Source organism: Pongo pygmaeus, chromosome 2, assembly GCF_028885625.2.
Source record: "Pongo pygmaeus isolate AG05252 chromosome 2, NHGRI_mPonPyg2-v2.0_pri, whole genome shotgun sequence".
In the NCBI taxonomy this organism is placed as follows: domain Eukaryota; kingdom Metazoa; phylum Chordata; class Mammalia; order Primates; family Hominidae; genus Pongo; species Pongo pygmaeus.
In genome coordinates, this window is record NC_085930.1 from 106,736,888 (window position 1) to 106,762,322 (window position 25,435).

Below are 25,435 nucleotides of genomic sequence, written 5' to 3' on the forward strand. Positions count from 1 at the left end.
CGTGGAGGGCTCCCTGAGTGGCCACCGGGCAGCCAGGAAAGGTCCACTCTGTGGCAGGGCCGTAGGCTTGAGGGTGTGGCCAGGGACCTGAGGGATCTGCCAGCAGCCCTGGGTGGCAGTGATGGGGGCAGCAGTCAGAAGAGTTGGCCCAGAGGAGCCTGGGTCCCCCATGGGGTCTAGGTACAAGTGTGGAGAGCAGCTCCACAGCTGGCGGCAACGGAGGCTGAGGCTGGATTCCCACATGGGTCCACTTGGCTGCTGTGTGACCCCTGCAGACTTGAGCCTCTCTGGGCCCCTTCTGTTGGATGATACCACAGGCCCCAGATCCCTCCCCGTTCTGAAGTGAGACCTGAGGATTCCTCTATGACTCATGGCCCTCCCCCAACAGCTTTCCCTGGCTCCCAGCCCTGCCCTCTTGGAGTGAGTCCCCAGTTTGGGCCACAGGAAGCCACACACCGCTTCCTTTTCCTTTTTCTTTTTCTTTTTCTTTTTTTTTCTTCTTTTTTTCCCTGTTTTTCCTCTTGGCCCCAGCCCTGAGTGGGAAACCATTCAACCACCCATCTTTTGGTCCATCTGTCCATCCACTATGTCAGCAGGTCCAGCCCCCAGCGCCTGGTCACATGACTGTCTCCCACTCTTCCTGTAGCAGGGCGGGTGGCCGCTCAGGCCCAGAGGCCTCCTCGTCCAGGCCTGAGCAGGAGCCGTTGAGGAACCCATCGTCCTTGGGAGCAGCCGTGGCAGGTGGTGTGGTCTCGAGGGTCTCCAGGGCTGGGGTCCCTGGCTTGGCATGGCCAGGCAGCTGAGGGTGGCCGTTGGTGGTGGCAGTGGGCAGTAGGCGGGGGCTGAGGGGCAGGCCGAGTCCCACACGGGGGCCGACATTGGTCACACTTGTGTGGGACACCATGGGGCCGTAGCTATAGCTGCTGCTCCCGCTGCGGGCCTTGCGCTTGAAGTCCAGTGCCAGTGTCCAGCGGCTCCAAGATTTCTTGATCTCAGCTTGTACCTTGGGGCAGTAAGGGCGCGGCAGTCAGGTGTGTCTCCCAACCCCAGCGATGCCCCATCCCGGCCCCTGGACACCCAGCACGGAATGAAAACGGGAATAGGGGACTCCTGGGAAACTCCAAGGCCAAGTGAGATCCCATCCTCACGACAGGGTGCTTGGCTACAGGCAGCCGACACACCCAGAATCTACAAGGCTCAAATTGCCCCAAAGATGGCTGAGTCCTCCAATCTGGGTCACAGATAATTGAACCATGGGGCTGGGAAGACACTTGGCTATGCCAGTGACTGAAGAGTCCCCACATCCTAGCACATCCTGAGCCTGCATCATCTGGAAAGACTTCTCTGCTTTCAGCATGTCCTCAGGGGTGTTCTTGGAGGCACAAAGAAATAACAGGGTGGAAGAATGGAGAAATGAGCCTTGAGGAAGCCTCTGGGGTATCTGCCCCACCCTGCCCTACGCCAACACTGTCTCCTGCTTACCTCGCCGTTGCAGAAACAGTATATGATGGCGACAAAAAATCCCTGTGAAGAGGGATGTCTTGAATCAGGACCTGCCCCCGGAACCCCTCCCGCCCTCAGCCAGGCCCGGGCCAGCACCGCGCACCTGGAAGGAGTTGAAGAGCATCTCATAGTGCATCTGGACTTGCCAGAGTGTCCCTGAGACCTCGGTGTATGGTGTGGCCATGAAGACGATGTAGTGGACGCCAAAGAGGGGCATGAGCACCAGCGTGGATTTGAGCAGCTTCCTGAGCCAGCGGGGCAGGTAGGTCAGGGCCAAGCCACTTCCCCTTCAACAAGCATCGTGCCACCCCCCACCCTGCCAGCCCCAGGCTCCGGAGGCTCAAAGGGGCCCAGGGCTCCAGTCACCACGGGAGGACAACCCAGTTCACCTGCATGGCTGCTGTCCTGGCTAAGTGCTAATAGGGCCCCTTGGTTCTCAGCGGTTTCCCGGAGCGGACTTCAAATGACAGTGCCCCTGTCCCTGGGCCCTTTGCACCTGTGGAGCCCTCAGCTGGCAAGCACTCCCCTCCACGGTCGAACCTCACTATCCCACAGTCCACTCCTCAGGTTTCAGCTGAGCTACGGCCTTCCTGGGGCCACCCACCGCCTACCTGTTCCTCAGACTCCCTGCAACCAACTCTTTGAGGAGAGGTTCAAGTTCATCGCACACTCACAGACTCCAGCTCTAGTGCAGGGCCTGGTACAAGTGGGCAGGCTGGCTTTGGGGTGCCCCTAGGGCCTCCCATCACTGCTGGGCAGGCCAGGTGGGTGAGGACAGCCAGGGAGTCAGATGCTGGGTCCTTTCCCTTGCCCCAGGCTCGTTCATGGGGCCACTGTCTTTCCTGGGGTACATGGTACCGGGACTCAGGGACCCGAGGAGCCAGGGCATGGCAGGCATGGTGGGCTCACCGGTACTGCTGCCGTGTGTCACACCGGCCGGCGTTGGTCTCCCGCAGCTTGGTGGCAAGCACCCGGACGATATTGATGAAGAGGATGAAGTTGAGCTGTGGGAGTGAGGGGGCTGCGTCTGGAGGCTGCACCCTAGTGGGGCAGGGCAAGGCCTGGCAGCCACGGCCATAGGCTCTGCTCTGTCACTGCATCTCTGGGCGGCTCCTTGGGCCCTTGGTTTTCCTTTCTGGGCTGGAGTGTGGCTCAGCGGGTCCTCCGGCCTCTGTGGCTCTGACACTGGGGTCCAGGGAAGCCTCCTGGGTCCCTGCCAGGGGCTGGCTCCGGGGGGCCCAGGCGCACATCCCACCCACCCCTGTGGCCAGCAGCCCACCCCTGCTCACCACAATGGAGGCCAGGATGGGCACCTGGATGATCCACTTTTTGTTCCCGGAGCTCAAGTCCCAGCACCTGGGGGAGGTTGAGGCATTAGCTCCCATCCCTCCTGTTCCCATCCTAAGACTGCCCACATAGGCCCAGATTTGGTCTGGTCTGACATTAGCTGTTGAGGACACAGGGCAGGGGTGCTGGGTGTGGCCAGGCCTGAGGCCACCCTCACAGGCCTCTTTGGAAGTAGCCTCCTGTGACCCCGAGGGTGCTCCTGGCTCGAGGCTGGACTGAGAACTCCTGAGGCTGGGCCGTTTGAGGCCAGGGTACAGGAGGCCCTCTCACATGCTTCCTGGAAGAAAAGGGACCCAGGGGTGCTTCTTGCCTGGGCCCCTTCTCCACCTGGACCTACCCGGTGTTGGCCAGGGTAGCTCTGACACTGACCCACACAGCCACGAAGACAGCGGGCAGACCTGCGGGCACAGAGGAGGACAGTGTGCAGGGCTGTGGCTGCTGTCCACAAGGTCATCCCCCCTCATCCTCGATGACCCCCCAGCTTACCCCACCATTGCCCTGAACCCCTGACCCTGGATACTTGGTCCTCTTGGTGACAGAGCCACACTCTGCCGTGTGGTGTCCTAACAGCTTCCCCTTGGGGCTCCAGCCCTCAAAACCCAGCTCAGCCTCTGCCCCCATCTTGGCTCCATATCATATGCACATATATGGGGTACAAGGTATAATATAATAATAAGGTATCACTAACTGATCCACGCCCTGTCCATTCCCTCTGCAGAGGGCACTGCTTTGGACTTGCAGCTCCCGTGGGGAGACAGCCTATTTTCCGCATTTTTTTTTTGCCCCAGCACAGCACCCCCCACAACCTGGTTTGAAAAGTCCTAGCCCTCGTGGATGAGACTGGATGGGGTGAGAGGTTTTGTCCCGAGCAGAGGCCACAGGGAGACCTTGGTGTGTCGGTATGTCCTGGCCTGCGCCAGCTCAAGGGGCACATGGTATATTTGGGTGAGCTGTGCCTCTGGGAAGGGAGCCCCAGGTCTTCCCCGACCACACACCACCAAGTTGACTCTAGGCCTGGTACACCCTTGGAGGGATAGGGTATGATCTGGATTTAGGGTACGAAAAAGAGCTGTGACATTCCTGTGCCCCAGGATTCTATGCACTCCCAATCTGCATGTCGCCAGTCCACTAGGACACCTCCTAGCCCCAGAGCCTGCATCTGTTCCTAGGACTGGGCCCAGGTCTCCCCAACTCTGGGGCTTGTCATGGTGAGGTCAGGGTCAGGATGTATGTCGAGGGGCAGGGAGGCGGTGGCTGTTGACCTGTGGGTCTCTGGGTGCTGAGTGCGGAGAGGGCTCCAGCCACCCGGCCCACCCCTCTGCAGTCTGGCCAGTTGTCCCGGAGCCCAGCCAAGCTGTGCAGCTGCCAACAATAATGGACAATTATTGGTAACTGGATCCCAGAGCCTGTGGGGGGCTGGGAGGAGTGCGCGGCTCCAGCAACCCATTCTGCAGAGGTGCTGTGAAGCTCAGGTGATGCTGAGGTGCTGGGCCCACGGCTCTGGGCCATGGACCCCGCAGGCCTTCTGAGGCTGGCAATGGTGTGGGCGGCCCCGCACCCCATCCCAGCAAGGGGATTGGTGGGGTAATAGATGCTGGCCTAGTCCATGGGACTCAGGGTAGAGGGAGGGTCCCAGATCCCAATTCCAGCCCCAGGCTGACCTCTGACCCAGTATCCTACTCTGATCCTGAGCTGAATCTTGGCCTGATGGTCCCTCCTTTCCCTCTCCTGGGCCGAGCCTCAATTCAAGTGAATCTAAACTCAGGTGAACCTGATCCCTGGCCAAGCCCTGCTGTTCCCTGAGCCTGGAATGGGGTCAGGATCACAGAAGGGCGGCAGGCCTCTCTCCTGCTGTTCCACTTGGGGCGGGATGTGCTGTGTGGGCGCCTCCCCCCAGGGGCTGCCCTCTCCCTGTCACCCACGGTGCCACCCCTGCCGGAGCCTCACTACCCACTGTGCCCGCGTACCCCAGCCGAAGACCGTGAAGCCCCACAGGTACTTCTTCTCTGAGAAGAAGGCCATGAAGATGAGGCTGTGCAGGTACAGCCCCTCCACCAGAATCCAGTAGTAGTTGGTGGCCAAGAAGTAAAGGAAGAAGGTCACAGCCACCCTGCAGCCCGCCTAAGAGACCAGCTGGTGTTAGTCAGACGACAAGGCCTGCCTCCGGGAAGTCAGGGCTGGGCTGGGGGGCTGGGGCGGCTGGAGGGGACAAGTGGTGCCGGCCAAACAGGCCAGGAAGGGGCAGGCTTCGCTTGGGAGGCACTCTCAGTGGGGTGCTGTGTCAGGGGCAGGAGGCAAAGTGAAGAGGTAGAGTGGCTAGAGGGTACTGGGTTGAGGTAGGAGCCTTGATGGCAGCGCGGGGCGTGTGGGACACTCGGAGCCCTTGGCAGCAGGGTTGGCGGCAGAGCTGAGGGTTGCGAGGGACCCTATGAGACGGGTTTGAGTGGCTGAAGCCAGTGGGCTGGCAGGAGGCGGGCAGGGCGAGGGCCGGGCTGGAGGGGGGCGGGGCGGGGCCCACGAGGCCAGTGGCGGCACCGGGAGCGGGCGGGCGGAGGGGTACTCACGTAGCCGGCAGCGGCGGTGGCAGGCGGCGGCGGCGCCTGGGCGATGGCGCGCAGCTCCTCCTCGGTGAGGCGCTCAGCCTCATCGAGCGTGGCGCCAGAGTAGAGCACCGCGTCCTTGACGAAGATGCTCACGGCGCGCAGCATAAAGGACAGGAACAGGTGCATGTGGATGTAGTTGCGCGTGCAGTGCAGCCGCCTGCGGGGCGCGCGACATCACCGTGAGTGGGAGTACGAGGACGCGCGGCGGGTGGACAGGAAGCTGGGCTGTGCGCCGTAGGTAGGGACACCCGCCGGGGGTGATGCGTGCAGGGAGTGGGTCGCATCAGACCTCGGCCACCGCCCCCCTCCACCATGTCTCACCGCCTCTCGCCCCGCCCCGCCCCGCCCCGCCCACCTAAAGTAGGCCAGGATGAGCACAGCTACGGTGAGGGACGCCAGGGACACGGAGTAGCCCACGGTGTAAATCATGCCCAGGCGGTCAAACACCTCCTGTGCGGGGGGAGACACAGTCAGAGCCCTGGGACCCAGGGTGAGCATCAGGGTAACAGCAAGAGGCCAGGGTAAGGTTGCTGGAGGAGTCAAGGTCAGGAGTCAGGGCTGGGTCAGGGGTCACCTGTGGGTGGGAGTGAATTTATCCCAGTCAGGTTGGGGAGGAGAAAGGCTCGCACCCGTTCACGAGTCTCATTGGTGAGAAATTGGACACACTCGCTGTAGTTGGCCCACGTCCTGTTGTGCCCAGGCACCAGCTCCCAGCTTCCATTGCGGTCACAGCGTCGGTAGGCATGGCCTGCAGGTCCATGGGAGGTCAGGGCCGGCAGGGAGGTCTGGAGGCACTGAACCCCTAGCTCCAAGTCTCAGCCTCCTTGTGATCCCCACCCCTTCCAGCAGCCCTCACCTTTGTGATTGAAGTCATAAATGTAGTCCGGACAGGGCACAGCCACCACCTCACCTGGTGCCCCCAGTGGCCAGCACAGGATGTGGTCCCATTCCGGCAGACAGGGGCGCCCTGTGCCCAGAGACAGACAGGGTAGGGGATACCAAAGGAGAGTCAAGGCCATGATTAGTGACCCAGAAGGATGAATACATCTGTGGGTTGTTTTTTTTGTTTTTGTTTTGTTTTGTTTGAGACGAAGTTTCTCTCTTGTTGCTCAGGCTGGAGTGCAATGGTGTGATCTCAGCTCACTGCAACCTCCGCCTCCCAGGTTCAAACGATTCTCCTGCCTCAGCCTGCGGAGTAGCTGGGATTACAGGCATGCGCCACCATGCCCAGCTAATTTTGTATTTTTAGTAGAGACGGGGTTTCTCCATGTTGGTCAGGCTGGTCTCAAACTCCTGACCTCAGGTAATCCAACCACCTGGGCCTCCCAAAGTGCTGGGATTACAGGCATGAGCCACCGCACCCAGCCCATCAGTGGTTGTTGGTCCTGCAGGGACACGTGTGCCCCAAGCAGGAAAATTCAGGCTTTGGAGCACTCTGGAGAAAATGTATTTCTGTGTGCTGCACCCACCTGGCCTCATAGAATTTACTATGACCTCTGCGATACAGGTACTGGCACTGGCCCCATTTTCCAGATGGGCTGACAGAGGCCAAGAGAGGTAGGCAACTTGCTGAGGTCATACAACACAGGGCCCTGTCCTCTTCAAGTGCTCAGCCCCGGGCCAGGCCTCTCGCCTTTCTCTCTGCTCTAGGAACCACCTTCCAGGTGTCTCTGAAGAAGGGCAAGTACCCAGACTAACTCTCCCTCAGCTGGGAGGCTCCCTGTGTGCCCCTTCCCCTGGGATCATGGACAGGCGGCAGGAGGTCTGGTTTCTAGTGCCTGCTGGACTCCAAGGAGCTGCTGACCTCACGCAGGTGTCCCCAGTCTTTCTATTTCCATTTCCTCATTGGGAAGTTGGGATTAACCACATTGGCCCATGCTTCTACCACCACTCAATGCCTGCCCTGAGTACCTGCTGTGAGACTCCCACGGCCACTGCTGGGGGAGATCGATTCCCCAAATCTAAGTGCTAATGGTGTGATTCAAAGTAGGGTGACATGCCACTTTGGAGCCCCAGCCTCACTGCAGGGAGGCTAAGTGACCTTGGAGGGTCCCCAGCCTCTGGACCTTCCACATTCCACTCCCAGCTTGCAGCCCCCTTCTCTCCCTCTGTAGGGCTCCAACCACAGGACTCTCCAGCCACCCTGGAAGGCTGCCTTGATGGCTGGACCCGCCCTGGCTTGGTGAAAGGCTCTCTGTCCTGAGCGCCATATTCCCAGCCCCACCCAGCCAGGCCCACAATTCCCTCTGGTCCCCAGGGAGCCACAGGGTGACCACAGCCTCCCAGATGTGGCCCATCTGGAATCTACTGCCCACCCGGCCGGTTGAAACCGGCCCTGTGGCCAAAGCCTGGGCTCTGTCTGCCTTTCCTCATCTGCTTCCCTCCCTTCTCTTTTCCCCTCCTTGTCCCACTGCCTCTGGCCCCACCCTCTGCCACTGCCCTCCTCTCCTTCTCTATTTCTGTGGCCCTATCCACTATGTGTCCCCATGTACCACCTCTGACACACTGAGCCCAGACTTCAGTGTGTGCCTCCTGGTCCCCTCTATCTCTGTGACTGTCTCTCCCTGCCTTTCTGTTGATCTGTCTCCGTGCCTCTCCCTGTCTTTATCACTATCTGTCTGTCTTTGTGTATCTCTCCCTGCCTCTCTGTCCCCCAGGGTTCTCTGTCATCTCTCTTTCTCTCCATGGGTGGGGACCGTAGCCCTGGGTCCACTCTTGGCGTGGTGCTGGAGAGTTCTCTGTTCATCTCTTTCTGAGGCCTGAGCCATCCAGCTCCCCTTCCTTCCCACTACACTCTGTCTTCTCCCAGCCCCTTGCCTGGGGATGTGGCTGCAGCCTTTTACTTTCTATAAGAGCCAAGAAGCATGAGCTCACATCAGAGGGACAGTGCAATGGGGGTGGGTGGATCCAAGCCCATGCCAGCTGGATGCATGGAAGCAGAGACATACCTCGGTACCTGCTGCCAGTGGGTGCCTCCTTGTCCTCCTCAGACTCAGGGTAGAGCTTCCCAGATGCCTTATCTTTCCTGGGCTTCCCTGATGTGGACGCAGATGTCCATCCCTTGTCTGATTCCATTATGTCGGCTGGAGAAACCAGGGTGGTAATGATGGCTGTCAGCTGTGCTACAACAGGAGACCTGGGGTACTCTTTGGCCTCAGACTCCCCCTTGGCACAATGGAGGGGTTGTCTCCTGCCCTGCTGACATCCAGGCTGTTGGGAGATCTGAGATGATGGCTGACGAGGTGTTTAACAAAGTGTAAAGTGCTTGCCAGGTGAAGTAATAAGAGGAGGTGGAGATTGTCCCCCAGGGTTGGAATGGGAGTGCAGGATCAGCTAGTGGGGTGAGCACTAAACTGGGCAAGACAGAGCAGAGGTGGTATCCTCCCACCCAGGAGTCAGGAGTGGGGGCCAAGGCCACGCAGCAGTGAAGGCCCCACCAGGGGGCGCACGGTGAAAGCAGACAGAGTAGGTGATGTCAATGGACAGGTTACATAGCGAAAATGAAGTCTGGCCTGCCTGAGTGCTGTGCAGGTAAAGAAGCTGGTGGTGAGAAGACCAGAGCAAGGTGGTACAGTCAAGAGTGGACAGAAAAGACCACCCCATCCCCTGCCCTGGATCCTCAAGTATGTGGTTCACAGCTTCCACAGTGGCTGTCGAGATGCCTAATCTGAGATGGAGCCTGGCCTCTCTTCTCATTGGAGAGATGCTGGAGGTCTTTTTTTTTTTTTTTTTTGAGACAAGGTCTCCCTCTGTCACCCAGCCTGGAGTGCGGTGACATGATCATGAATTACTGCAGCCTCAAATTCCTGTGCTCAAGTGATCCTCCCACCTCAGCCTCCCCTATAGCTGGGACTACAGGTGTGCACCACCACACCTGGCTAATTAAAAAAAATTTTTTTTTAGAGATGGGGTCTCACTATGTTGCCCAGGCTGGAGAGGTCTTTCTTCCTAGCCACAAAGTCTTCCTCATTTTCTGACTTGTATTCCTTCAGCCACCACCCAAGCTAGGCCCCCCTGGTCCTCACATGTCGGGTCTGTGGCAATGATGGGAAGCTGAGTCCAGGCAGCCTGGACTGGGATGAGAATGACTGTGCTCATTTTCCTGCCTCCACTCTTGGGCCTCAGTGTGGGGATGTGGGTAGCAGGGTGGGGTACAGTAGGAAGAGAGAGGCTCCATGGTGGATGATGAGGGGCAAAGAGAGGCTCCTCCAGGCTTTCACAATTAAGAAGAGGGGCTGGGTTCAGGACCCAGAGTGAGGGGCCCACCTGACCCCCCAGATCTCGATGTGACTGGGAGCCACTGTTGGGGCTGGCATCGGTGGGGCTGTGACTGCAGAGACCATGTGAGTCTCTGTGAGTGTGAGCAAAATCTGTGTGCCACAGAGTGTGTTTGTCATTACGTGCTTGTGTTCTGGGCGGGCACCAGCCTCAACCCCTGCAGAACCCTAAGGGCTTCTCAGTGGAGGAAGCTGCTCCTCTCCTTCAGTCAGTTGGGGTCTGGGCCTCTTCGGTTGATGAGATTAACCCGACAGCTATCAGTCTGAGTGCTGGTGGTGGGCAACACAGGGACCTGAGCTCAAGACTTAGGACAAGCCATGGATGCCCGAGCCTGCTGACTCCACTCTTGCACCACGCACCCCACTTCGGTTCTCACTTCGGCCTGGCCCCCTTTACCTGAGTCCGCCCCCACAGAGAGCCTTCACCTGGCTCTGTATCCTGGGTCCCGCCCTTGACTGGCCCCTCCCTCACCTGGCCTCATCCCCAGACCCTCTTCCTTTGATCCCCACCTGGCCTCTGCAGGACCTCCTTGAGCCGTTTTTCACACTGGGCCTGAGCACGGTGCAGCAGGAAGATCTGTTCCTCTTTAGTCATGACGTCATCTGCATCCACCTGCCAAGCCGAAGGTCAGACCACAGGCAGGACTTTCCGGTGCAGCAGCAGGTCCCAGAGACATCCCAGTTTCCCAGAGGGATTACCCCCTTTCAAAAGGTCCTGATTCTAGAGGGAAGGTGGGATTTCCCCTGCATGTGGGGAATCTGCTCTATGGAGCTCGCACCTTACAGATGGGAAGCTGTGGCTCTGAGGGGTGGGGCCTGCCTGATCGAAGGGAAAAAGCGGGGGCTCTCTCCTGCCTGCCCGCCAGTAACCCTGTAGGCTGCAGTCACTGATATTCTCTGTCCAGTCCTTTCCCCAGGGGTACATGGGACTGGAATGGAATGTCCCAGGATGGATCCACACAGGATCCTGGCTGCCTGCTGGGGACATGAGTCGGGGGCAGGGGGTGGATAAGGAGTGGCGAACTCTGGGGAGACAAACCCAGCCTGGAGTCCTTCAAGTCCTGGCACCCTGGGGGCCCTTGGGAGTCACCAATTTCCATCTTGGCCCAGCTCCCCAGTCAATGCTGTCCCCAGTGAACGGTGAGTGCCTCAATGCCTCCCCTCCTTACAATCCCAAGAGAGAGAAAGAGAGGATGGAGGAACTGCTGGCACGCGGCCTGGGTTGGGCTGGGCACTCTGGTGCTGGCTGGGGGGTGGGAGTCCCTGTCATTCCACTGCTTATCTGGGAGCTCCCTCCATCCAGACTCCGGAGTTCTGATGACACTCAGGCCCTCACTCCTGCTGTTCTCTGCCTGGAATGTCCTTTCCCTTCCCTCCAACCTGCACACCCTGGGCCCTGGCTGCCACCCACCAGGACTCACTGGCCTCATTATAAGAAAGGAAATGAAATATCATGCGGGTGGAGGCTCACCCTGAGCAGGTGGCTGCTGACGGGTCTGAGCCTCTGTCCTCTGACTTGGGAGAAAAGGAGTCGGGAGCAGCTTGGTGTGCCTAGCCCAGCCACTCCCGTGAATGTCACCCGCAGAGGTTAAGGCGGTCTCTGAAACCTCCCCAGGGCGGGGCTGTGAAGCCCTCAGCCCCATCCCTCTTAATTCAGGGCCGTGTTTCCTCAGACCCCTGGGCAGGGGTATGTCCCCTGAGACGACCCCCTCCAACCCTCCCGCAAAAGGCTACGTCTCCTCAGCTCCGGGGCAGAGCCGCATCCTTCAGACGCGCCAAGGCGGGGCCGGGGCCCTGCAGTCCGAGCGTGGCTGTGCAGGGCGGGAGGACCCAGAGGAGGCAGGGGAGGAAGGAGGCGGGTCGGGGATGGGGCGGGCACCGGCGGGAGGGGCGGGCAGGCCGGGTCGGAGAGCCTGGCTGCAGGGAGAAGTTAATTGACCGCGTCTCTTGGCGGCAGCAGCGAGGGCTTCCAGGGCCAAGGAGTCTCCAATTGGCTCGGCCGGCCTCGGGTTCTGCTGGTTCCACTTAGCGGAGCCCCGTGCGCGTCCCTGTGCGCGCGCGAGTGGCGGCGCATCCTCGAGTGGCCGGCGCGTGCACTTGTGTGTGCCCGTCCGTGCGCGTTCTCACATGGAGACTGTCCAGCATGTCAGTGTGGGACGCGAGCCGGACGTGTTTGTGAGCATGCACGTGCACATGTATTTCTGGGCATAGGGCGGCGTGTGTGCGTCTGTGAGTGAGGCGGCAGCTCCTTAGCCTTTGCGTCTGTGGGTGGCCCGTGCTTCTGGTGTCTCTGGGGGCTGAGGTGGACCCTGAGATCTCCGCGGGACCACTGCTGTGGACCCCAGGAAGGGCTGGAGCAGATCCTCACGTGCTGGCGGCTGGCCAAAGCTCCTCTATCCTAGTCTCTTTGCTTCCCCAGCTATGGCTGAGCTGGCTGGGGCAGAGGTAGACACAGAATGATGGGGGGGCTTAAGGGAGGACAAGTTGGACTTGCCAGGATCCAGGGGCCTCCAAGACTAACCTGAAGCTCTCCCTGTGCCTCTGACATGGGGGATCCATGCTGGTGAGGGGGCTGATCCCTGCCCACCCCACTCCATTTACAGCACCCATTAACTACCATTTCCATCGTTGCTGCTAGTACCTCCATCAATAACCATCATTACTGTCACTAACACCAACACCAGCATCACCAGTCCCTCCCAGTACTACTACCACCACCACTGGCATCACCGTTACCACCATGAGCACTACTGTAATCATCAATATAACCACCATCACCACCATCTGCACCATCACAACTGGTACATCACCAGCACCAGCACCACTGCCACCACCTCCAGCATCACCAAGGCAACATTAGCACCATCACCAATACTGCCACCTGCCCAACAACTACCATCTACACTGCCTTTGCCATCTTGTTGTCTTACCCCCTCCCCACTATCCTTCTTCTTCTGCCACCTCCACCCCGCTCAAGACAAACCCATTGTGCTGTATTTTCTCCAGCTGATGGAGAGCTCTGGAGTGACTGACGGAGGCTCCCACCCATCCCTAGAGACTTGCTGACTCACTGGGCCTCCCAACAGACAGACCAGCCTACTGATATGACTAGGGGTCACCCCTGATGGCCTAGACTACAGGCAGGCAGTCATGGGTTGAAAACTGAGTGGCCATTTGGCAGCCTGACCACCAAAAGCTGACCAACACACCCCTCACTGGCTCAAGGAATTGGCTCAGCCTCTACCTCCAGCTGTTGGCTTCACCTTCTCCATGGCCAGGAGGAGGCACACCCCTTTTTCTGGAGGTGGGATGTTCAGGAGAGGGAAAGATATGTGCTTCCAGCACGCATGGCTCCCACACTCCTTCATTCATCCATAGGGGTGGTGGCCCCACCTCTGGCCTCCCTGAACTTTAGGACCTATTTATCTGTTAGCACAGCCATTGCAACAAGAATAACTCATGTTAAAGTTAAGGAAGCACTTTCCCAAGAAGAGGAGGATAACCCTACACCAAGTGCACTACCCTTCCAAACGTTAGCTCACAGCTCCGTGCCTGGAATGCCCCCACTCCTGTTCACTCCTCCCTCCAGCTGTGCCCTCCTCTTCAAGGAGATTCTGCCACCAGCCCCACAATGTGAATCCCACCTCCACCCTTGACTAGCTTCATGTCTGAGAAAGTTGCTTAACCCATGTGCCTCAGTTTTCCTGTAAAATCAGGGTAATAATAGGGCTGTTGCTGGCCCGGCACGGTGGCTAACACCAGTAATCCCAGCACTTTGGGAGGCCAAACCAGGCGGATCACCTGAGGTCGGGAGTTTGAAACCAGCCTGACCAACGTGGAGAAACCTTGTCTCTACTGAAAAATACAAAATTAGCTGGGTGTGGTGGTGCCGCCTGTAATCCCAACTACTCGGGAGGCCGAGGCAGCAGAATCGCTCAAACCCGGAAGCAGAGGTTCCAGTGAGCTGAGATTGCACTATTGCACTCCAGCCTGGGCAACAAGAGCGAAACTCCATCTCAAAAAAAAAAAAAAAAAAAAAAAGGCTGCTGTGAAGATTAAATGAAGTACTTCACAACAAGCCTGGGCAGGGGTGAAGCTCAGGAAAAGCTGGTTGCTATTGTTGATACTGTGAGCAGCAGCAGCAGCAAGTCACATCCCCGCCATGTGCACCCCTGCTGCCTGGTGACATGGGTGCTCCCAGCCAGGCCAGGGACCCAAGGTGGCTGGGGGAGATTATCTGGGTAGATGGCTGAGTCCAGCAGGTGACAGTGAGGGGCAGATGGGAGATGGGGCCCCAGGGTGGACTGGGGGCAGGGACTACAGGAGGACCTGCTAGATAACGTGTTCCTGGCAAGCTTTTGGGATGGAAGAGTATCCCAATGGCTCCTTGCATTTCTGGATCCACTCTGGACTTACATTAGGATTCAACGTTACTGCCAGAGGCCCCAAGCTTGAGCTTAGGAGGAAAAAGGACCCCCTCCTCTGCCTCTACCCTGGCTGAGGAGGCCTTATCTCCTGGGGATGAAGGGGAAATGCTGACAGCTGTAACTCTTCTCAGCCTGGCATGCCCCCTGTCTGCTACTCCCTTCTCCCCGCCCCTCCAACCCTCTCTCCGTTGAGGAGTTCCTGTCTTCTTGGCTCAGTGCCAGGGTGCAGAGGACTCAGGCTTGCATCCCCTTAGATCCAGCAGATCTGCAGATCTTGGGTCTCAGGGGTGAGGACTGAGGGACTGGGGCTGGGCTGTGGCCAGGGGTCACTTAGTCCATACCCACCACTTACAGGCCACCCAGCCCTGCACCAGGTGTCCCATATCCCCCCCAACACTCCTCCTATGGTCCTGATTAGGGCTGACTTGACTCCCCCAACCCAGCCATCACGGTGCTTGGCTTCAATACCCCCCACTGTAGCACATCCTCCCCATGGTCAGCAAGGAGCTTTAAAACCCATGCCTCCTGCACCTTCTACCACATCCCCATTTTACAGACAGGGACACTGAGGCCAAGAGTCACAGAAAGATGAGGGCCAAGGATGGAGCTAAGATCTGCTTCACACTGAAGCAGCAGCCTTGGAAGAAGGGAAAGAGAGGAGAAAGTGCCCAGCCACACGGGTACCCTGGCACCAGCCACAGTATCATCTTTCCATAATCCTGGATTTTAGCTGCTGCATTAAGCAAGTCTCCCTTTGCAGATCCCCTAAGGCAGCCTCCCCGAAGCCGATTTAGGAGTGGAGGTGGGTAGACATAAAGTGTCAGTGGTGCTGGTGATGGCGGCTTGTCCCCAGCTGTAACTGGGTAGAGGACAGTTGGGGTCTGGTGTTGGGAACCAGGCCGTTGATGCCTCTAGCACCGCCAGAAGGAGAAAACCCTGGCTAACAGGAGACCCCTTCGTGACCTCCTGGCCTTCCTACAGCCCTCCTCCAGGTTCTACTACTGGGACCCATGCTGGCACCCCTGGATGTCTCCCGTGCCAGCTGGCTGGGACTGCTCCCCCATCCCTGCTGCCCTCTCTCTGTCCGGCTGGCCTGAGCAGGCTCCTCGTCCTGCCCCGCCACCGCTGACAAGTGCTGTGCTGACTTTTCCTCCCCTTCGCCAGGCCTTCCTGAACAGGCTGCCTGTGTTTGGGGCTGGGAGGGGCTGGGGGGGAAGAGGCACTGTGACGCCTCTCATCCTGGCCAGCCAGCGTGGCCGCCTTCGGGGCAGGCAGTGGGATGGAGCCTGGGATAGCGGAGTTGGCTGCTACGACCTGGTGGATCTTCATAAGCAGCCCCTACTTGGGCTGAGGAATCAAGGCCCAGAAGAACAGTATGGCCTAATCTAAGCCATCGCCTGCTCAGCAGAATGGATCCCACTAGGTCTCACCTCGGGCATAAGACTGGCCCCAGAGTTGGGGCTTTTAAGGGTTTGAAGGTCTCTGATGTTTCTGCAAACCTGAGCAAAACTTTGCGCCCTTCTCCCAGTCACACTATATTTTGCAGACAATTTCAGATGTCTGCAAAACCCTCGCCCCACCTTTTCTTTTTCCTGAGGACTCTCCTTCTGAAATAGCTGCCTTCCTGATGTGGTGGCTGGACCAGGGAGTGTCCCCAGAAGGCCCACAACAGGAATCTGAGGGAGGCTACTTGACGCCTCATTAAAACATTCCGAAGAAAACCCAAGTTCCTGGGAGGGCTTGGCCCCCGTCCTACTGCTCTGTCCATAAGCCATTTCAAGAGCTGAGGTGAATGTGTTTAAGGGCAGGTGATATAAAAAGCTTCAACAAATCAATACGAAAAAGACAAATAACCCATAGAATGATGGTTAATGGCCCCGAGCAAGCTCTCACTGTAAAGCCCAGAAGTCACTGGTAATCAGCAAATTAAAATGACAAGAGACACCATTTTCACCTATCCAAGCAAAGGTGAAACACAAAGAATCCTCCTAACATCTTATGAGATAGTGGGCTTGGGGAGAGAGGCCCTCCTGGTTGGTCTTGGTGTTGTATAAGTATAAAGCAGCACAAGCTTTTTAGAGGGCAATTTGGCCATGCTATTAAAATAAAAAATATGTATATTCTCAGGCCCAGCAATGACAAAATCTAGAAATATCCTACTAGGAAATAGTCACATGGGGACAGTAGAGGGCATTTCAAGGAGCTTCCCTGCCACCATCTGGAATCACACACATATAGACATACACACAAATTATGCAGAAATGATCTAAATGTACATTCCTATGGACTACTTAATGAGTCCCAGGTTTTGGAATACTATGTAGCATTTAAAAATATAGATTCATATTTACTGAAATGAAGATCTCTAAGACACACCTTTACGTCAAAATATGTATGTGGCAGAGCCCTATCTAGAAACTGATGCCATTTATTTAAAAACAATCAACCAGACAAATAGAAAATGACAAAATTATCTACTTGATATGTACACAAAGAGGTACCATTTGGAAACACACAGAAAGAGGAAGGAGAACGCCCCTCTACCCAAACTGCTAAAAATGCTTTTCCCTAGAAGGGAACTGGGGCTTGGGAGTGATCAAGGAGGGCTTCTGTTTAATTTTTATTCATTGACTCTCTTTTTTTTTTTTTTTCAGAGACAGGGACTCACTCTGTCACCCAGGCTGGAGTGAAGTGGCATGATCGTAGCTCATTGCAGCCTTGAACTTCTGGGCTCAAGCAATTCTCCCTCCTCAGCCTCTCAGGTATCTGGGATTACAGACTTGTTTGACTCTTTTATAAGAACATATTCATATATCAGTTGTGAAGTTAAAAATTAACAAAATAACAGAAGGATTTAATTTTTTTTTTTTTTTTTACAGAGCCTCTGTCGCCCAGGATGGAGTGCAGCAGCGTGATCTCAGCTCACTGCAACCTCTGCCTCCTGGGTTCAAGCAATTCTCCTGCCTCAGCCTTCCAATAAGCTGGGATTACAGGCACGTACCACCACACGTGGCTAATTTTTGTATTCTTAGTAGAGATGGGGTTTCACCATGTTGGCCAGGCTGGTCTCGAACTCCTGGCCTCAGGTGATCCGCCTGGCCTCCCAAAGTGTTAGGATTACAGGCATGAGCCACTGCACCCGGCCATGATTTAATTTTTAAAAAAGAAAAAAGAAAGAGAAAACCCAGAGTGAGACATGAAGATCTCCTGCCAGCAGCAAATCTCGTGCTGCTTTTGAGGAAGGAATTCAGTGCAAAGGTCTAAAGATCTGGGTTCAAATCCTTCTGTGCCACAGACTCACTGTGTGACTCTCAGGGCCCTTTCGCGTAGAAATCACTGGGTGAATGGATGAAATAAGAAAACAATCTGTGACAGTTTCTAGCTCAGAATCTGGGGACAGCCACTGTTCTGTACATGTTGGCTTCTTCCTGTCTTTAAAAGCAAGCAACCGGCCGGGTGTGGTGATTCACGCCTGTAATCCAGCACTTTGGGAGGCCGAGGCGGGCGGATCACGAGGTCAGGAGATCGAGACCATCCTGGCTAACACGGTGAAACTCCATCTTTACTAAAAATACAAAAAATTAGCTGGGCATGGTGGCGGGCGCCTGTAATCCCAGCTACTCAGGAGGCTGAGGCAGGAGAAGGGCGTTCTCCTGGGAGACGGAGCTTACAGTGAGCCGAGATCGCACTACTGCACTCCAGCCTGGGTGACAGAGTGAGACTCCGTCTCAAGAAAAAAAGAAAGCAAGCAACATGGCCAAGTTGCCCCCGGAGCAGGCTGGAAAAGGTCCCACACACTCCCAGCCTGTGAGTCCACACCACAGTCTCTTGTGAGTCCTACCTAGTGGTCACATCTTCACACTCAAGGCCTGCCCCATGCTGAGCTCCAGCTTCTCTTGTTGCAGTTTCTCCTCCACATGTGTACATGCTGGGGGGGGGTCCTTAGGAGGACGCATCCTCAAGGACAAGAGTGACTCTTTGCCTCCTACTCACAATCTGTGGGTCTATCACTTCCTCTAAACTCCACCCCGCCCCAGACCCCAGGTTCCCAGGTAACTCTTTCCTGTATAGCAGAAGATGGACCAGCTGAGTCTGGCCACAACCAGTGTCCTCCAGATGGAATGCTCTTTGGCCCCCCCAAATGTGAGGTCACTGGAGATGTGAGCCTGGTCCTGGGACCAGCTGGGCAGGTAGCATACAGGTTTGGTGACCAGCCATGAGATAAGGTTGGTGGGCTTGAGGGGCATAGGTACAGATCTAAAGGGGGGCAGTAGTCCTTTGGGCTCAGGAGAGGGAGCTGGCAGGCTGCCAGCTTCTTGCTGGCCCCAGATGAGTCCAGGGAGCCTATAGGATATTGGATGGGTGAGTAGGCTGTCCCTGCCCTTCAGTCCCAATCTTCTGGCCCGGAAGCCAGGGAGTGTCCAGTGAACTCACATGCCTCAACAAGGTCCTGGGCAGACTGAGCACTGGCATCTCTCCTTCTACTCTCAGACATGGGCCAGGGCAAAGCCAGGAAGATTCTCTGCATATATCTCAGCTTCCCTGGACAGCAGTGGGGCTCTGGGTACCCATTCTCCACACACACATAGAGGCACAGGGCTTGGCATGAGATAAGTAACGGTCATTGTGGTTGTGTGATTCGGGCCAGTTAAAAATGGGGACAGTAACCTTCCTCTGAGGGTGGTTGGGACGATTAGACTAGCTAATGTATGTGAATTGCTTAGAACAATGGCAAGTAGAAAGCCCTACAGAAGCATTTATGAAATACACATAAGAAAACAATAGGCCTGGATGCACAGGCGCTCACAAAGGCACACACAAACACACACAACTGCACCTCCAAGTCATGCACCACAGCTTCAGACACGTGAACTCACACAGGGACTCAGACACTCACAATCACACAGACCCAGATGAACACCATGCCCAGAGTCCCACAGAGCCCTGCTCTGACACATAGATTTACTCTCAGGACACCCACACCCATCACCCTGTCTACCCCTCAGACCATCACACACCAAACTCCAGGGGCAGGGTTGGTGGCAGTTCTATCCCCTGGCATTCGTCAGTACTTGGAGTGTCTCTGCAGAGGGTGTTGAGCTCCTCTGAACCTCAGTTTCCCCATCCACAAGGCCTTGTATGGGGCTGTCTTTGGTGGGTAGCCTTTGCTGGGGCCAGAATTGTGAGGGTGTAGGCACAGGTAGGTGGGAAGTGCTGAGGACCACAGAGGAAGGGAGAGCCTCTGATGATGGGATTCTCAGGCAGATGTTTCTTCCAGGCCCTCTTTTTTAGAGATGGGGCAACTGAGGCACGGAGAAAGACAGCCCAGGCTTACACAGGCATCATGCAAAGGTGGAGGAATCCCAGGCTCATTGGAACTGCCTGGAGCTCTGCCCTGTGTAGGCAGCTGCTGCTGGTCAGGAGGTGGAGGCTGCCTGATTGCCCTGCTCTCTAGCAGGCAGATGCCCCCACTGGGGAGCAGGGAGAAGGGGCTTTGAAGTTAGGTGCACAGGCAGACAGCCTCCTCAGGAACGGGCTGGTCCCAGGGGATGGGGTTGCTGTGGAATAGGATTGAGGGGCTGGGACAACCCCCTTCCCAGAAAGTGGGCCCCAGACCCTGGCCCAGGAGGAGGAGGTGCTGCCCACTCTGTGTCTCCAGCTTTCTGCCTTTGCCTGTCTCTCCCTATTTTTCTTTGCTGTTCTTAGTCTGTCCACCCCTCCAGCTGGGGGGATCTCTCCTTCCCACCCGGCTTTGTCTCTGTCTCTCCTCTCCCTCTAGCCTTCCCTACCATTCTGCTTTTAGGTCACTCTCAGGGAGTGACAGTCTTTCCAGGGGTCTCCTCACTTCCCCACAGGATACGCTGTGCATCTCCTACAGGGTGCACTGTGAAGTCAGTCTCCTTCAGGGACCTCCATCCCTCCTCCATGCCACACCACACCCACCTCCTTGGGGAAACAGCTTCTACCCTGGGTGAAGCCAGACATGTGTGCATGTGTGTGTGTGAGGGCTGGAGGGGACCCCTAAATCCTACCCCCTGCCTGGATGATTCTGACCTCAGACCTACATTCCCTGTGTCCGGGACTGCAACAAAACTTGCAGAAAACAGAGGTCCCCAAAGCAAAGTCTGTGGGAGTACGCAGCAGGGCCAAAGCCCAGCCTTCTGTTGGGTCACACTGTCATCTTCCAGGGAGAAACAGCCATGGTGCTCACAGAAGCAGAGGATGGGGAAACCTCAACCACAAATTTCCAGATTTGGGGCCCCAAACGAGGCTTCAGAAATAGGGATGCTTCAGGCAGCTGGAACCCACAGTCCAGACATCCCAGAGACAGCAGGCACCCAGGCTCCTGGATCAGAGGGGACTCTCACCCAAAGTTCGAACTACTGGGGGAACTCAAGACTGCGTGCCTTAGACCTATACCGCGGACCCCAGGGTAAGCCCGCAGCCTGTCCCGGAGTGTTGGCGGCGGGGGACTCACCAGCGCGTACGCGGAGCTGAGCACGGGGCAGCAGAGCAGGAGCGCCAGGCCGGGTGCGATCCGGGCGGTCCCCATCGCCACCGCCTAGGGCCGCGTCCCTCGGGGCAGCCGCCGCCGCCGGCCCTGGTGGTGGTAGGGGGTGCAGAGCTGCGTCAGGCTGGCCGCCCCGCCCACGCCCCGGCCTAGGGGACCCCGGCGTCCCGGCGGCCCGAGGCCCCGGGGCCCGGCGCGGGGCCCATGCGCTGAGGGCTAGCAAGCGAGCAGCGCAAAGGAGGGAGGGAAGGAGGGACAGGAGGGAGGGAGGGAGAGCCGGAGGCCGGGCGGGCGGCGGGCGGGCGGGCGCCGAGCGCTGCGGAGCAGCCCGTCTGCCTCGGAGCGGAGAAATCACATCCATATGGCCGGGCCCCCCGCCCCCGGCCCGCCCCCAGCCCCCCTCCCGCGCCGCCTTTTCTTTCTTTCTTTCTTTTTTTTTCTTTTGGGGAAATGGGAGCTGTGGCTTCGCCCCACGCCCAGTGGGGGGAGGGGGCGGGGGAGGGGTCGGGGTCGCGGTCTGCGAGGGGCGCGCAGGACTGTTATTTTTAGCTCCGCGGCTTTCGCCCGTAGGGAGTCAGGGCCGGGCAGGGGGCGCGTTCTGAGCCGCGCGGGGCGTGCAGTTAGGGGATGCGATCCCAACTTTGCAGCCACACTGAGCCCTTGGGTGTTCCGGCCGCCAGCCCCCGGCCGTTCGGCCTCCTGAGATCCCAGCCCCTCGGCAGCCGCCTCCCGCACCCCTTCCCCATCCTTGGCCAGAGCCCCGCTTGCGCCTGTGCGGCTCGAGCGCGCAGCGGCCCCGACGCTCTGTCGGTCTGCCTGTCTGTCAGTCCGTCTCTAGCTCCCCCGGCCTTGGCCTCAGTTCTTCCAGCGGCCCCAAGCTCCGTTTCGGTCACTCCCTCGCTCCCTCCCTCCCCCTTTTCTCTCTACGAAAACATTTGCAAGTTTCCAAAAAAGCCACCGAGCCGAGCGGCGCGGGGCTGGCGACTCCCCCGGGTTCCGAGGAGGCGCCGCCGACTGACACCGAGACAGAGCAGCCTGGCTGCTCCGGCCAGGCCCGGAGTCGCTCCTCCCCGACTCCGGCCACTTCCCCTCGGCGCGGGTCCCCAGCCCCGACTTACTCCGAGCGCGCCGCCGCGGCCCCCGCCTTGCCATGGATGTCGGGGTCCCCCCGACAGCCTCCCCAAGCCAGCGCCCCGTCCGCGGCCCCGGGGGGACTTCATGGAGCTCTCGGGATACCCCCTGCTGGCCGGCCTGGCCTCCAGCGCCCCCCGCCCGGCCGCCGCTCGGAGCCACCGCCCGCCGCGCGCATCCCTCGCCTCGGCGTCTGCCGCTCCCCTTCCCCCCGGCCGGGCGCCTCTTCCCTCCCCCGCGCCCTCTCGGGCCTCTCCCGCCCCCACCCCCTCCGCAGCCGCCGACGCGGGAGTGTGGAGAGGCCGAGAGGAGCCTTCCGCCCCCCGCCCCGAGACATTGCGCTAGAGGCCGAGGCCCGGGGTCTTAACGGCGGCGGGATGTGAGTGCTGGGGAGACGGGGAGGGGGGCAGCTGTAACCTCGAGACCCGAGCAGGGAACCCGGGACGCCGCCGCCGCTTCATTCTCTTCTGGAAAGCATGGGCTTTTTAATTTTTTTTTTTCCCCTGATCGTCCGGCCCCCGCTGGCGAATAGAGACCCTCAGCCGAGAAGAGAGCCCTCTTTCTTCATGGGCGAATCCCCTGGGGAGGCTGCCCGGTACCCCTGCACGCCCCTGGCCGCGACGCTGTCAGTCCACTGGGCTCCCGTTCGGGCTGGGTCGGGGTCCCTGGGGAGGCCGCTCGGCTGCCAGCCCCGAGCCCGGCTTGGCTGCTGCCGCTCTCCCCCACGTCCAGCCCCACCCTCGCCTCGTCCCCTGCCCTCAGTCCCATCCCAGGCCTGTCGTTCCGCTCGGCCCTAGGCCAGCCCCGACCCCCGCCCAGGTCTGCAGCCACACATCCCGCTCCCTCCCTGCCCAGCGTCTCTTCGGGTCCGGGTCTCCGAGTCTTGACCCATTCGGCTGCTGGCCGGGCCTCTCCAGCTTGCCCGACCCCAACCCCGGAGGCTCGAGGCTGCCAGATCTGCGGCTCAGTCCAGACACCCACTCTCAGGCTTCACCTCCCTCCCCCGTTTCCACCCCCACTCCCAAAAGCTATCGGCGGGCTCGGATCCGCCTGGGACCCTCGACTTAGGGGAAGGCAAGGAGGAGTCCGCGGGGGTTGGGGCTGAACGGGGCGGGATTTCTGTGTTTGGCTGGGGAGGGCACGCTGGAGCTCTAAGAGGAGGGGCCCTTCGACCCCAAACCTACCACCTCCCGGTACCAAGTGGTGAAACTGAGGCAGAGGGAGGGGCTGGGGATGCCTGGAGCGGAGGGCTTTAAGGATGGCGGAGGAAGCGAATGCATGAGGCCCTGGGAAATGAGTCTGGGCTAAGCAACGGCCTGTGCTTGCCCGCTTACCAGTTGTGTGTCCTGGACACTACCACTCTTCCGCTGTCTGGACCTCAGTTTCCTCATCTGCAAAATGGAGAGATTGGCCAGCTGATTCAAGGACAATGTTAACTTTACTGTTTAGTTTCCACGAGGGTGGGCATCCTGGCCCATGGGCTCCAGGGGCTCTCCAGACTCAGCCTGTGGATATTGAGCTCCTCAGAGCCTGCAAACCTGCCCTGCAACCCTCAGTGCAAATCTGCCAAGCCCAAGCCCTAAGGCCTAGGATCCAGCTGCCAGCCACCCTTCTGCTGGCTCAAGCCCATCCAGCTTCCAGACTGCACTCCCAGGTGCATTCCCCATGTATTTCTTCTTCTGCTGCTGCTTTCTTCTTCTTTCTTCTTCTTCCTTCTCCTTCTTCTTCTTCAAGACAAAGTCTCACTTTGTCACCTAGGCTGGAGTCCAGTGGCATGATTTCTGCTCACTGCAACCTCCACTTCCCAGGTTCAAGTGATTCTCCCAAGTAGCTGGGACTACAGGTGTGTACCACCAACCTGGCTAATTTTTGCATTTCTTGGTAGAGACGGGGTTTCACCATGTTGACCAGGCTGGTCATGAACCCCTGACCTCAAGTGATCCACCTGCCTCAGCCTCCCAAAGTGCTGGGATTACAGGTATGAGCCACCAGCCTTGGCCCTCCCCATGCATTTCTATGGCTGCCTCCCTTCCCTGTGCCCACTGTCCTCATTTCTTGTTCTGGTGTTCAAGGGCTGTGCTATTTGAGACAGTTTCCTCCAAAAATGACTCTCCCTAACAGGAACTGTCTGCTAGACTCCTGGCCTTCTTCACACATCCACTCTCCTGCCTTTGTCCTTGCTGCTTCCTCTGCCAGGATCATACTCCTCTGCCTGGTGTAAAGGACACTCCCCTCCCTCCTTGTGTGCCCACATCCTCCGTTACTGGGGAGGGAGGTTGTGATTTCAGGGCTGCCTCCTATGGTATGTAGTCTCCTTGGGATGGAGGCCCAGGTGCCAGAGTGGGCACCTAAAGAACACTTGTGGTTCTTCAGTGTTATATTTTAATGGTCTCAGCTTTATTATGCGTCTGTTTTTCTTTTTTGAGACAGGGCTGTTGGCCAGGCTGGAGTGCAGTGGTGCGATCTCGGCTGACTGCAACCTCCACCTCCCAGGTTCAAGCGATTCTCTGGCCTCAGCCTCCTGAGTGGATGGCATTATAGTTGTGCATCACCACGCCTGGCTAATTTTTGCATTTGTAGTGGAGATGGGGTTTCTCCATGTTGGCCAGGCTGGTTTCAAACTCCTGGCCTCAAGTGATCCTGCCTCGGCCTCCCAAAGTGTTGAGATTACAAGCGTAAGCCACCACACCCAGCATTTTTTTTTTTTCCAGACAGGGTCTTGCTGTGTCGCCCAGGCTGGAGTGCAGTGGCACGGTCATGGCTCACAGCATCCTTGACCTCCTGGACTCAAGCAATCCTCCCACCTCAGCCTCTCATGTAGCTGGGACCACAGGCATGAGCTACCACACCTGGGTAATTAAAAATTTTTTTTTTGTAGAGACGAGGTCTCACTTTGTTGCCTAGACTGGTCTCCAACTCTTGGGCTCAAGCAGTCCTCCTGCCTTGGCCTCCCAAAGTGCTGGGATTACAGGCATGCACCATCGCACTTGGCCTATGCCTCTGTTTCTAAGTGTCTCTAAGTTTTATGGTTCTGTGACCACTGATCTCCCACCCTGCTTTCCCCCTTGGTGATGAGAAAAGAACATTAATGGAGGGATTGGAAGGACTGAGAGATAAAACTAGAGGCTGAGGGGAGGAGTTCTTTTCAGATCTGACAGCAGGGAAAACTTGAGATTTGGAAACATACTATTTGTACTTGGGAGGACGAGGGTGGGCTGTGGAGAGGGCTGCAGAGAGGAATCTGATGGGTGCTGGGCCCCTTAAGGGCATTCCCCTTGCCATAACTCATGTGCCTCACCCCAGAGTCCCCTGCTGGACATTCCACAGCTGTGGGTGGGGCCACAGATCATCTCTCTCACCCTCAGGCCTCTGGTTAAAGTGCTACCATGAGGGTGGGGGTGTCACACATTAACTGGTAGCACCCAAGCACCTGGCAGAGTCAGCTTGCCCTTTTTGACAAGCAGGCCCCAGGGGCTCAGAGTCAGTTTCTGGTTAGTGTCAGGTCAGTGTTAGTTTCAATGGGGTTTGAAAAGGCCTGGCTGGGGGTGGGGAGTAGGAGTGAGTCCCTGTCTCTAATCCCCAGGCTGGGGCCTAGGAGGAGGAGCCAGGGTGGTCACTGGATCTCAAAACTGCAGC

General features: G+C 57.9%; 2 protein-coding genes across 5 annotated transcripts in view; one reads left to right on the forward strand and one right to left on the reverse strand.

The window, feature by feature from the left end:
• Positions 1–474: 474 nt before the first annotated feature.
• On the reverse strand, positions 475–23,190 carry PTH1R (parathyroid hormone 1 receptor). Of its 4 annotated transcripts, none has more exons than XM_063661963.1 (15): positions 23,134–23,190; positions 20,636–20,758; positions 10,241–10,343; positions 8,402–8,575; positions 6,310–6,420; positions 6,083–6,201; positions 5,809–5,903; positions 5,415–5,610; positions 4,818–4,971; positions 3,188–3,248; positions 2,793–2,859; positions 2,413–2,507; positions 1,607–1,748; positions 1,483–1,524; positions 475–1,003 (listed from the first exon to the last, which is right to left on the reverse strand). In XM_063661963.1, exons 2-15 carry the CDS (start codon positions 20,708–20,710, stop codon positions 617–619), a joined length of 1,821 nt encoding a protein of 606 aa, XP_063518033.1. In that variant the 5' UTR covers positions 20,711–20,758; positions 23,134–23,190; the 3' UTR covers positions 475–616. The 4 variants fall into 4 exon arrangements, with proteins under 4 accessions (XP_063518033.1, XP_063518034.1, XP_063518032.1 ...); XM_063661964.1 differs by having other exon boundaries at positions 10,241–10,451; XM_063661962.1 differs by lacking the exon at positions 23,134–23,190 and adding an exon at positions 21,787–21,980.
• The window catches only part of MYL3 (myosin light chain 3), a 34,857-nt gene continuing 31,490 nt past the window's right edge, over positions 22,069–25,435 (forward strand). Inside the window, exon 1 of the mRNA XM_054481946.2 lies at positions 22,069–22,178. The gene's annotated coding sequence lies outside the window, so the exon portion shown is untranslated. The remainder of the gene's footprint in view (positions 22,179–25,435) is intronic.

What these genes read in the sequence shown, in the direction of transcription:
- PTH1R (XM_063661963.1), bottom strand. Translation starts at nt 20,710, where the DNA reads ATGGGGACCGCCCGGATCGCACCCGGCCTGGCGCTCCTGCTCTGCTGC. An exon ending in TCAGCTCCGCGTACGCGCTG is followed by an intron (nt 10,344 to 20,635) that starts GTGAGTCCCCCG and finishes TCGGCTTGGCAG; the next exon opens with GTGGATGCAGATGACGTCAT. An exon ending in CCAATGAGACTCGTGAACGG is followed by an intron (nt 5,904 to 6,082) that starts GTGCGAGCCTTT and finishes CCCCCCGCACAG; the next exon opens with GAGGTGTTTGACCGCCTGGG.